The sequence below is a fragment of the Fistularia commersonii genome, chromosome 12 (genome assembly GCF_037954325.1).
Source record: "Fistularia commersonii isolate RoL2024-O1a breed Wild chromosome 12, RoL_Fcom_v1.0, whole genome shotgun sequence".
Taxonomy (NCBI): domain Eukaryota; kingdom Metazoa; phylum Chordata; class Actinopteri; order Syngnathiformes; family Fistulariidae; genus Fistularia; species Fistularia commersonii.
In genome coordinates this window covers 14,846,368-14,859,455 of record NC_141295.1, presented here as the reverse complement: position 1 = coordinate 14,859,455, position 13,088 = coordinate 14,846,368, and the positions used below count along the sequence as shown (strand labels likewise).

General features: G+C 39.3%; 1 protein-coding gene across 1 annotated transcript; it reads left to right on the top strand.

Annotated features, from left to right (window-relative positions):
- The first annotated feature begins 888 nt into the window (after positions 1-888).
- ppm1kb (protein phosphatase, Mg2+/Mn2+ dependent 1Kb) lies at positions 889-10,526 on the top strand. Its single transcript, XM_086157318.1, has 7 exons — positions 889-1,024; positions 1,860-2,391; positions 2,912-3,012; positions 5,486-5,651; positions 6,641-6,785; positions 7,100-7,234; positions 7,945-10,526. Exons 2-7 carry the CDS (start codon positions 1,922-1,924, stop codon positions 8,074-8,076), a joined length of 1,149 nt encoding a protein of 382 aa, XP_086013444.1. The 5' UTR covers positions 889-1,024; positions 1,860-1,921; the 3' UTR covers positions 8,077-10,526.
- The last annotated feature ends 2,562 nt before the right edge of the window (positions 10,527-13,088 follow it).

Below are 13,088 nucleotides of genomic sequence, written 5' to 3'. Positions count from 1 at the left end.
GAGGGGCAATGGAAATGTGATTTTTTTTTTCTGGCTACGGTATCTCGACTTCAAAGCCCCTCTCTGACGAATCACTTAAAATAGTATGCATTCTGAAATTAGATTACTTTAAACCAGAGAAAATGAAACTGCTAATAGTTTTAACACGTTCAACCTGTTATGACATGTTCACATCAAAAGTACGACTGAGGAGGAGAAATGTAAGTCAAGTAGGCTGAATTTTGTGGCTTGAGGTTTTTTAATTTTGTAGATTTTAATTTTTGTCTGAAATGCATAGTGTGTGTGTGTGTGTGTGTGTGTGTGTGTGTGTGTGTGTGTGTGTGTGTGTGTGTGTGTGTGTGTTTCCCTGTTGATTGAGTCACATGGGTGAGATTCACGGCCGGTGATGTAAACAAGTCTCTCATGGCCTTCAAAACGCGAATGATTTCACACCGTCGAATAGAAATATTATTGTGCCAGTGCCAAGTGTCCAGGACTTAGGCTCAGTTCAACAGCAACCCGAGTGTAGGGATTTATATTCATTTAGGATGTAAACACATGTTTGCACATTTTCACTGGCATGAAAATATTTCCACGCTTACATCGGTGTCTTGATTGCGCATCTATTTGACTATACAAAGGAGACACGGGTCCAAATATTCAGGTCAGCAGTAAATCTTTTCTAAAATACTGCAGCAGCGAGGACGCCAGTGGCTGAGCAAGCCAACAAACGAAAGGCAACTGCTTTTCATGTGGCTGGCTGCGCATGCCAGCGTAGCTGGCCTGTGATTCGTGCTTTTTGCTGTGATTGACTGTTTCATTGACCAACCATGTCACCTTACAAAGGAGGCGTAGACACTCCTAGCATGCTGATTGGTGTGATTACCTCACAGAAGTAGTTTGATAACATTCAGGATCACAAGCACAGAAAGAACTGGAGAAAGGGAGAGGGCGGAGGTGGCTGTCGTTTGGTACTCAGACACTTGACGTTTCGAACCGAGTCCAGTCCGGACCAGTCCTAACTACCAAATTTGAATCATCGAAGGTATGACTTTCCCTTACCAGACAAGAGTATAGACAAAGGAATTGTCGCGTTACGGTTGGATAAGCTGCGAATGCACTGCCAGCCATTAGCTAGCTGGTTGGCTAAAGAGCGCCACTTTGGAGCTAGCAAGATTATATTCCAATGCAAAGTAAACCTTAGACGGATATTTGCCTTGTTTTTATTGCCCAAATATACGGTAGATAAATATATTTCAAATATGCAGAAAAAACTTATGGCCGATCATGTTCAATGTGTTTGAACAACATATTATTATCGTTGTTGCAGACAGCCAATGGCAGCTAACTGAGACAGCAATGATAATCGGTCTTACATAATAATTTCTGTTCTATATTAACTATTTTGTATTAATTTGGATGACGACCTAAAGTATCGTATATCAAGCTACATATTTATGAACAAAAATGCCTGAAAGTGTTTATTTGATTTGTAACATATGATTGTAAACATATGCCTGTTTTAATCACAGTTTCAGATTTTGAGGTATAAATATGTATAGTATGCTGGAGTTTACGAATATAAATATATGATATCCGATTGAAACCCCTTTAGTTTCATAATGGTTGACTACATCACAAACCTGAGCCTTCAAAGTAATCATTGACAATATTTGAAATCTCTTATATTGGTGCAGCTAAAGTATATTCTCACCAAAGCATGTTGCTCAATGTTTGCACTCACTCCCCACAAGGCAAACAAAAAAACACCTCAGGGTCTGCAATTGTTCAAGTTTCTGTTCAAGCTCCCCTCGAATAGATAGGTGTTTTGACTGTTTGATGAAATTTTAATTCATTCTAATAAATGTATTTTTCCTTAGTGTTTGGGCAGCGCATCCCTCCTCTGCATCCAGTGCTTTCCCAGTGTCCTGGTGTTTGTGTGATGTCAGCAGTCTGTCTTGCCCGCCTGGCAAGGTGTGGTGGGCCCCATATGGGTCGCAGTGGTCTGTCACAACTGGCCCAAGCCCCATTTGTCTTCCAGCAGGACAGCCACCTCCAGTTCACAATCTCCAGGAGGCAAATTTACAGCCCCTCAGGAAAACAATACAGCAACACACGCTTTGATGCTGACAGCAGCGGCCGCCCCACTACTTGGGATTCATTTGGAATTTGGGACAATCGTATTGATGAGCCCATTCTCCTTCCTCCAAGTATCCGCTATGGCAAACCCATCCCCAAAGTCAGTCTATCTAAGGTAGGCTGTGCCTCGCTCATCGGTCAACGCAAGGAGAACGAAGACCGCTTCCAGGTTTCTCAAATGACTGATGATATCCTCTACTTTGCTGTGTTTGATGGGCATGGCGGTCCAGAAGCAGCTGACTTTTGTAACAAATACATGGAGGAGTACATCAAGTAAGAGGATCATTAAATACATAAACTCGTGCGTAGCGTTTGTCATTGTAAATTATACCAATCCTCAACAGAAGGGTTTTGCAGTCTGATCATATTATATGGTGACAGAAAATTGTCATTTAATATAGTGGATACTCGATGATTTTTTTATACATGAATTTACTTATTCTGTTACTCAGTCTTCTGGTGATCTGGAGGAGAGAATGGGGAAAATCAAACAAAAACCAGGAATGTATGTCATTGAAGTCCAATTTTATTAAAAGGGTGTGATTTAAAGGGGGCGGTCCTTATTTATGATTTGATGCTCATCCCCAGACAAATCTCAAATTGCATCATGGAATATACAGAGGGTTTTACATATCTTTAATTTCCTGAAGATTAAATTTCAATTGTTGGACAGTAAGATTGTGATCCTATTGCAAAGGCCCGATCATTTGAATGTGTGTAGATTTTAGACAAAGGCATGATCAAGTCACAGTTCACATACCAAGTTACCGTTGTTGCCCTTTTTTTTATTCAGGAACCTTGTGGCAGAGGAGAAAAATCTAGAGATCGTATTAACTAAAGCCTTCCTTGAAGTAGACAAAGCTCTCGCAAAGCACTTACACTTCCATCCAGATGGTAGGTTCTTGAATGTTGTTTGTAGATGGACATTCTCTCTATAATCTTGTTTTAAAATAGGGAGTCTTCTTCCTCACTTCCAAACCTAACTGTTCCAACGTCTTGAACTTAACGAATGGCATGACCTGAGCACTAAGGTCCCATTGTACTAAATTACTTACAAGAGTTTTCTTTTAATTTTTTTTTTTATTTCAGTCACATGACACACAGAAGGGGGACAAATCAAAGGAAAAACCTAATTTCATTATAACAAAAATTGTAATTTTCCTTTATAGAGCCTAAGGGTACATTAAATGGGTTGACCAGTTAAAAACAACATGAATCAGAATTAATACTGGTAGTATTAGGAGATAGTACACTTTTGTGCTCAATTCTGCTCTACCATCATAATCAAAGCACTGAGGTAGAAAATATCTTTTGGAGCAACATTTTACACTTCAAGTGAAGCCTCAGAGGTATGTAAACTTTTTTTTAATTAGTGTTCAAATGTGTTTTTGGCATTCAATGCCGCCTTACTCACCATTATCGTCAAAACACAAAAGGAGAGAAAAATCTCAGCAACAGTTTGCACTTGAAATAACACCCAGAGGCATGTAAAAGTCAGGTTCAAATACATTTTCATTCAGCGTTGGCTTTTCCTTTTTATGTCACCCATCTGTTTATTTTTCCCCATACTGTAGAGATTACTTTATAGCTTTGAAATTTATTATAGCTAATTTCAGTATCATTTAAATCACGTTTCATCATGTCTGACAAATCCATACAATTTAGGATTGCCCTAGTCATATAGATGTTTCCTTTTCAAGTTAAGCTCATTTTACTTAGCTCGCATCATATCTGTTTAGAGTATGTTTTTATGTGAAGGCTAGTTTACCTGTAACGTGGCCTACAGCCGCCACGCTGTGTGAAATGTCCCAATATGCCTGTGTGTGTGTGTGCATGTTATCTACGGCAGCTGCAGACCCAGCTAAGAGCTGGAGGCCCTTGGCACCAATGTGGATGACGAGAGGCTAGATATTGAAGGAGAGTCCAGCGGTTCCTAAATCCTGGACTACTGGAAGGTTCCCTATCTTTCTCTGACTCCTCTCTCTGTCTCTATCTATCCATCTATCTATCTACCTATATCTCTCTATCTATCTGTCTCTTCCCTCTTCCTTGACTCTTGTCAACAAGTGTGTGCAAAGCTTCTTGTGAGACAGTTTGACAAGATGTATGACATGTATGTTGCCAATTATAGATTTAAACCATTGGATGCAGCATGTTTCATATGGTCAATAGACTAAAAACACACACAATCTCTTGTAAGTTATTACTTAGAATTTCGTCTCGTCAGGAATATTGAAAGTGGACCTAGACATCTCATCAGATAAATCTTAAATGCCGTTTCATAAAAAATTCAAAGGGTTCAGTTCAGTATGTCTGTGTCTCTGCATGTCTGCCGCACAGACCTTTTCATAGCCACATCACCTATGAAATTGATTGCTAAAGTCTCACTAATACTAGAATCTAATTCCATTTGATATCAGGTTTCTCATGGAAAAGTCTTTATATTTTTAGATCGTCCTTTGGTGCCTTGAGGTAAATATTGGTTGGGAGGAAAATATTTGACAACATAGTCAAAAGTATACCAGACAAATCCATACATTAAATCAAGACTCATGGTGGTAAATATACCTTTTTGTTTGAAGTTTTTTGGTCCCATTCTTCTGAAAAAGAGAGAAATTAGAAATTAATATGTCACCGAGTTGACCGAGATCAGCGTTGCCTATTTAATACATTGTAAATCTTTTACCCAATAATGGTCGCCAAGAGGCATGGTTTTGGTCAGTGGTGAATTAATGGTTCATAAAGTTGATATCTCTGAAGATACTTACAACTTTACATTCCTCTTTCCCCGTCCGCATTCCCATGTGATGACCTGAAATGGTCAGTTCTCAGGTCACTGTTGTTCACTCATTTAAGGTTATTAGAAAATACAGGAAAAAAAAAATCTGGAAAATGAGTCTAGCATTGCCTTCATCGTAGATGCAGTTGATTTCATCATGTAGCAATTATACCAAGATGAAAAAAACAGATGATTACATTTGATATAGTCATTCTTCGATGGATTGATTTTCTCAAAAAGAAAATCATTTTAAACATGTTTGTCTGAGCATTCAGAAGTATTTAAAGTTTTTTTTATCAGTCAGTTGCAATTTGTTAGCATGCTAAGCTGTAGACTGAACTCTGCTGCCAGACTTGCTCTGGACCTCAACTCTGCAGAACCAGTTTTGCCTGCATGTATGACAACCTCCCCCCTCTGTTGGTTTGGTGTGTCACCTCTACTCCACCTTATGACGCCCCCCTCCCTCCCCCCTTCCATGTGGTAGTGTGTGGATGTGAGACACACTGTGAAGAATGTGAGCTGTGACTCTTTGTGTTGACCAATCAATGGCGTGTTCCGATCCTAATGTTTCTTTTCATGTCTCGATAGTATCTGGGATGAATGCAGGAACCACTGCCACTGTAGCGCTGCTGAGGGACGGCATTGAGCTGGTGGTAGCCAGTGTGGGTGACAGCCGCGCCATGCTGTGCCGCAAGGGCAAGGTGCTTAAACTCACTGTTGACCATACGCCTGAGAGGAAGGACGAAAAAGAGAGGTACTTTCATATTTGTCACATTTGTCCATATTATGATAAATCCTTCTATAATTTGGTTGCGGCAACCGGACCTGATTTTCTATCAGACATTTCGCCTTTCGTCCAAGACACTTCTTAAGCTTCGCGAGCCTGTGGGGGAATTTCTTGTATATACCAGCTGCAGTTGGTGCCTTTTTCCAAGTTGAGATGGCTGGTTATGTCAATGAGCTGTTTTGCAGAGCAGAATTATAATGTAAATGCAGGCGCCTTTTCAGGAACAAAGGTATGAATTCTAGGGACTCGCATTCATTGGAATGGGTGACTATCCCTCTAGGCTCTGCCCAAATAATCTAACAGGTTTCTTCGGTTTTACTCATCAGCCATACAATTACCAATTCAGATTCTTACCACAGGTTTGTCCCTGGAATTCATTAACATAATCAGCCATTTCAACCTGTATCAAGGTCTGCCCCCAATCCCAGCAGTTCTATACGGGAAACTAGTCACAGTCCAGTAGAGCTGAAGAGACTTTTCAAATGAGACGTAAAATCTGTTTGAGAGAAACGCGAAGTCCAGTTGCCAGAACAAGATTTGACACGGACTTAATTTTGCCTCAAGTACATAAAAAGGTCAATCTTGACAATAAGCAGACAGTGAAAAACTGGCTTATGCTGAGGGATTTTTCTCTTCCACTCACTGCTGGCGGCGCAGTGGCAAAGTGAAAAGCGTCTCATTCCTTGTCTCTGCTCTTCTCTGCATCTGTTTTTCACTTCTGTTCACACGTCACTATCCTCATAGGCTTCCCTTGGAAAGGTCAACAGCAAACAAGTTTAAATTTGAAATAGTTTGTGCTCTTGAGTGAAGTGATAGGCACAATCTTCAACTGTGCATGATGCCAAGAGAAGCAGCAGAGCTCTCTTTCCAAAAGAAAACAGTCTCCAAAAGCTTGGCCTTTTCTGTTGTGTCTTAACCCTTGGTTTCCCTGTCTGTTTATTTGAACTCGGTCAAAGAATAAAGAAGAGTGGAGGGTTTATCACCTGGAATAGTCTCGGACAGCCAAATGTCAATGGAAGGTTGGCCATGACGCGGAGCATTGGAGACTTTGACTTGAAGAACATGGGGGTCATTGCAGAGCCCGAGACCAAGAGAATATCAGTAAGATTATAAAATGAATTCTCTACTAGTTTTCTCCCATTGATGCACCAGATGTTAAAAGCTAATTCATAGTGGTAAATATACTTCATGTTAAAGATATACTTTACGTTTATTGTAATGTATAGTCACAAACCTCAATATTTGATGAAATGTATATTTTCTCCCAACAATTAAGTAAGAGTTTTAAAAAGATTCCTCTCAGGTTTTGAAATGAAATAGTAACTACATTTCTTTTCATACTCCTAAAGATAATTCAGTGACATCTCATATTATGTAGTTCTTTAGATGCTAAATATTTGCTGTCTTTTCCACAGTTGACACATGTGCATGACTCATTCTTGGCACTGACCACAGATGGTATTAACTTCATTATGAACAGCCAGGAGATCTGCAACGTTATCAATCAGTGCCACGACCCCAAAGAGGCAGCACAAAGAATATCTGAACAGGTAGGATAATGTTATTTCGGATGTGGAATTTGAATTAGGTATGAGAGCTTTTTTTTTTTCCCCAAGCAACAATCCTGCAACTTAATGGAAGTACAGTACATTATTATATCCATTAATCAGGCAGTGACTCCTAGACAGAAACATCAACTTAGGTGTTGACACTTTGAGCATCCTAAGCCAAGCGTGGTCCAGCTCCAGATCACATTCAAAAGGATTTCAATATTTCTGGAACTTTGACCAAAAAAGTCTCAAACATGGGTTTTTCTAACTTTTTATTTGGTAATCTTTAGTGGAACATATATGTACAAGTATTTCCTTGCATTACATTACATTATACTGCTTATAAAACTGATAGTAATCAGGGCAGGTTTAATGGGAGTAATGTGATGAATGCCAAAAATAGAGGAGTTTTGGGGAATTTTACTGTTTTCTCTCTGCCTCAAGACAGGCATTATATGTGGTCTGAGTGACGTAGGAGTGATATCAAAAAATGGTGATTTAATAGATTAAAACATTAGATATTTGATGAACTATCTTTAAGTGTAAGTAACTTTGACGTAAGAAGTAGATTGAATCAAAACGAAATTAGCTTTAACTAAGAAAGAGGTCATTGAGCTCTTTGACTGGTGATCCTGTTTACAAAGCTAATGTTCAAATCTCTGCTCCTGGGAAGGTCGGTAATAAACAGACATCCACCTCCTCTCCCACAGGCTCTTCAGTACGGTTCAGAAGACAACAGCACAATTATCGTGGTGCCCTTCGGCGCTTGGGGAAAACATACAAGTACGGATGCAAGTTTCTCCTTCAGCCGAAGTTTCGTGTCCAGTGGTCGCTGGGCATAGCCAGAAGGGTGTACGATCAGGAGGTGTCGTCCTCGCACCTTATTTTTGTGTGCAATATTAATGAACAACTTTGCTCATGTGTGCTATGCCCTAGAAATAACACCTGAAGGTTACGACATGATTAAGTAGTATGATATTAAAATGAGGCAATCAATTTATGAAGTGCACTAAATGGAATAAGAAATTAGCCTCATGCAAGCTGTTATCTACTTCTAAACCAATGTCATCCTGACTGGTGTTGAAAACTACAAAGTGTTCGAATGGCAAGGGGATTTTTTATTTTATTTTCTTTTTTAGTTTTCCCAGCTGTACAGATATTCTCATTTATCTGTTCAGCTGTTCGTAATGCTTAAATTTGCACTTATTTAAATTTTCATGGTTAAATTAAGTGGGCTATGTCTCATTTTCAGATACATTCTTAGACTGTATTTTTAAACGTTCTCATTTAAGTCTTCAGTCTTTTTATTTTGATCCTTTTCTTAGTGTTGAACAGGAAAATATATAAAACAACACAACATTAACTTGTCTATTAGTTTAAATTAGTATAATTGATAATAATTGTAACAAATGTAATGAATTATATTTGAATAGAAAAATCTACTTTGATGTACGTTAAAGCTCATGGCATCTGGTACAACGAAAGCAAAATGTGAAAGTGTTTTAGACTTTTGGAAATACATGCCAATTAGTTTATCAGTTCTGGTCTTTTCCTTGTCGCATTATGATTCACAGTGAACAAATAAGTTTCAGTCGTCCTATTAAATCTCAGAGACCTACTTTTTCTTCTAATCGCATTTAGATCAGTGATGACTTCCCCAATTTAATTAGGTCACATCCTTGTATTTTCGCTCGACTGCATATGTGAAACAAAACAGATGGCATTTTTATATATTTGACAATCATGTGTGATAAAGTGAAATATGGAAACTGGTAAAGTGGCAAGAATAGTAAAAATTCCACTTGCTGTCAAAGTTGGACAGGGGTGGAATCTTATAGACTGATCATAGTCTAAAGTGTGAACTTTTTCAACTTCAGAGCTTGAAAAAAACCTACATGAAAGAAAATGAAATGCTATTTTCCTAAGCAGAATGTGGCAGTTCATTTTGAATTTCAATTGTATATTTTTCTCTCTTACATAAAAAAACCAAATCATGTCCCCGTGTGCTGCCTAACACCACAAGCAAATCCAGTGAATCGCCAAATGTAATGTGCTCGTGAGATTAAAGTCCTGTACAAGTTTTGCCTTTTTAAGCTACTGATAAACCTACCACGCCCTCTGGTGTTCTGGGTGTCACAGATGGATTTGACCCGAGACTGAGATCCACTTTTTAGCTTCTCGTGTCACGGTGTTGTATTTGTGCACCACTGTATGGCATAGCTACAGTGGGCCTATCACACACCTTCAAATAATAATTTTCACCGTTTCGTAATCATCGCACAAGCTTCTGTATGTCTTCATTTCTGTAATATCTTATCGGTATAAGCTTAGGTGTACTGAAATGTACAGTTCATGTCATGTAAATAATTCTATTTATGTACGTTTGGGACAAAAACCTGATATTTCTCATGCATTGACGTCGAACTTCTCATGCCAGAAATTTCATGCACACAACACTTTGGGAGTAGGTGCTTGCGTCTTTGTGATGGTCGCTCAGATTGGAATCGTGTGTGTGTGTGTGTGTGTGTGTGTGTGTGTGTGTGTGTGTGTGTGTGTGTGTGTGTGTGTGTGTGTGTGTGTGTGTGTGTGTGTGTGTGTGTGTGTGTGTGTGTGTGTGTGTGTGTGTGTGTGTGTGTGTGTGTGTGTGTGTGTGTGTGTGTGTGTGTGTGTGTGTGTGTGACAGAGCAAAGCACGCTTAATGCAGCACCTTTTCAGCTGAGAGCCATGTATGACAAAGTGAATGTTTGACAGAACGCCCTCCATGATTTGGGGAAAAAAAAAAAAATCTATCAAACCGCATAGGGTGTAAAACTGAAGTTGTGTAGTTTTCTTGGCTGACGTAGAAGACTATTTCTGATGTACAGCGGAGATTGTATTCAGTGTTCATTTTTGTGGTTGCTAAAAAAAACTGGACAAACCACCTCATATTTATCAGCGTTACTGTCGATATGTGAAACTTGCAAACGCAGCCGTTTGTTTTTCATCACTCACAACTGTCCTGTTAATGTTACATTTTACTCCCCTCGGTTACTGTTGAATCAAACTGTCATATATGATAAGGACCTTTGCTTTAATACAAACACGTCCTCCTCACAAACCTCTTAGATCTGTGATTGTTGCCAGTCTTCATTTTTTCTGTATTTACTGTATTTACATTTCCATTCAACTATTCACCCTCTTTGCTGTGGACCTACATATGGGACCGAAATGTGACTTCTTCAGAAACCCTCTATTAGTACTGTATTATTTTTGTTTAAATGGTTTGTGACACTCAATAAAAAGTACATCAAAATTGTTGTGCTTCAAAATGTAGTCAATTTCAAAATGCACATTTTACCATGGTGTGAATTGAAATTAAACCAATAAAGTTTTAACTATTCATCCAATTTACCTCAAGAGAAAAAAATCCTATCAGCAAAATGCATTACATTTTTAACCATTGTTTTTTGAGGTGCTTGTCACACAACTTTTCCCAAAACCTGTGTGGCATGGGCACTTATGGGACGGTATGGGGACAGTTGAAATGTTATAGAGCTACAAAGCTACTCTTGAGCTTTTAAAATCTAAAATCAATACAATAATCAGACTGGATCAGTGCCATTCTCTTGACAGATACAGTTGCAGAACCCCCCCCCCAAGCCTTCTGTCAACCTCTAATTTGTGTTCCCCACATCACTTTTTAGCCTCTTGTTTCACCTCCTATTCCCTTCTGCTGCCCTCCACATACCGCTCCTTTTCCACCTGATGATTTAAACATGATCAGCTTTGCCTGAGCATATGTGGAGATACTCCCATTGATCCGGGGAGCGCTAAACTCAGTCCATTTGACTGGCTGCTGGTGTAGATGAGAAATGCTTGTGGCCCCTATGGAACATTGCAGATCTGCTAAAAAAAAGTCTTGCCCGATTATCCGGGTCCCCAAAAACAAGGTGGCTTTTAAAGGATTCATTCATCATCAATACTGTTTATCCTGCACTCAAACAGAGGGAGCTTATTTCAGCCGTCACTGGCTATAAATGTGATCATGTTGGACCGTTCGCCAATCGATCACAGTGACTCATACCAAGACACACAACCACTCAATCCGTCATTCACACATCATATAGAAACACCAACCATTCACTCTGTCACTTGCATAGAGACCATTACCTGTCATTCACATGCCTGAGTAATTTGGGAAACCCGAGGAAACCCATGCAGACGCGGCCAACTCCAAACACAAAGGTCCCTGTCAGAATTGAACCAGGAAACCTGCCGTTTCAAGCAATTTTTCCTTATTAATAATTAGCTTCTGAATTTCCCTAGTTGTTTTCTCAACAAATGAATGCCATTAGCAAACCAACATTAGGTCACCGAGAAGATATTGATCAAAAACAAGGAAGCTTTTGAAACAAAACCAGCAGGAAATTAGACATAAAAATAAATCCAAACAGATTTTCATCTGTTGATCTCGCCCCATGATGAGGCTCCATGCATAGACGCCACTCTCAAAACACCCGCCCCATTTCCCGTCCTGTTTCTGTTGCTCGCTCTATCAGTCGGCCCCATGCTTGCCTTCACTTCTGCGCTTTCTCTCCGTCTCGGCCCGGCCCTTTGATCGGTCTTGCATGTGAGCCGGTCAATTTGCCAGTTCCTGATCCCACCCGTGCGACCCTGTGCCAGTTTCTCACTCAGGAAAGGATCTTCCGCTCCCATCTGCCTCCAACCTACTTTTTGTTTGGAAGTACAAATTCCCAACTCAGATTAGCCTTAGTTAATGTCAGGCTAATCGATATTTTCATAAAACTGTCTTCTTTTTTTAGAAAAATCTAGGGCAATCACTTTAAATGTGCTAAGAAAAGGAGGGAAAAAAACAGCCTCCTTAAAATTATCTAAATTCCTGGAGAACTATGTTCATGCACGGTGTCATACAAGCACATAAGAAGTAATCCAGATGTATTTTTCAGATGCAGTCTTGATATTCTGTCACATGAAGTGCAGTGACCGTGCAGACCTGAAAAGACATCGGGTGGCATAAGGGGTTAAAGCATTGTGGGATCCCAGTTGAGTGTGTGTGTGTGTGTGTGTGTGTGTGTGTGTGTGTGTGTGTGTGTGTGTGTGTGGTGAGGCACCTGTCTCTGCTGTCATGAGATGTTAGTTGGCCTCTCTCTGTTCCTGACGGCTGCAGCAGGACTCCAACCAGCAGCCTTTTCATTCTCACTCAGCTTGGTAAGTCAGAACAGCTTTATTATTACAAGTTCTACTCTTCAGCCGAATGCATTTGATTTAAATGGAATTTGGGGAGTGGAGTCAGCTGAGACGTCCGATTTACTGGGTTTGAAGAGGTATTTAAAATAACTTTAAAATTCCAAAGGAAGAATGCAAAGTTGGGTGCGTAGCTGTGACTTTGGGAAACCACGCTCTTGGAGTGATTTAGTTCAAGTAAGATGAGGCTTTTCCTGGCTTTCCTTTGACATAGTTGGCAAAGGTTTTAAAAAAAATGTTTTTTTTTTAATGGTTTTTAAAAAATGTATTTATTCATTTATTTATTTATTTATTTATTTTAGTTGGATAAAATCATAACATTCTGTCACCTATGGTTTTAAATTTGGCATAAGCCATGACTGAAACAATCACACTTAGGTATCTTGCATGTGTCCCAATGAGATAAAAACCTTTATTAAAAATGCATAAACTAAGTCATGAATCTAGAGGACTTTATCGACGCATGTTTACATATATTAAAGCTGTTTCACTGCAAGTCCTAAATAACTGACAAGATTTCAAGATATTTTATCATGTAGGTTTTGTGGACTTCTTGATTTCAGTCTTTCAGTTATGATTATTTGATATTACTCACAATGCAATTATTCAC

Excerpts from the sequence above, each read along its gene's own strand:
- ppm1kb (XM_086157318.1), top strand. The coding sequence starts at position 1,922 with ATGTCAGCAGTCTGTCTTGCCCGCCTGGCAAGGTGTGGTGGGCCCCAT. Across the intron at positions 3,013-5,485 it reads CTTACACTTCCATCCAGATG|TATCTGGGATGAATGCAGGA; the intron begins GTAGGTTCTTGA and ends ATGTCTCGATAG. Across the intron at positions 7,235-7,944 it reads CACAAAGAATATCTGAACAG|GCTCTTCAGTACGGTTCAGA; the intron begins GTAGGATAATGT and ends CCTCTCCCACAG.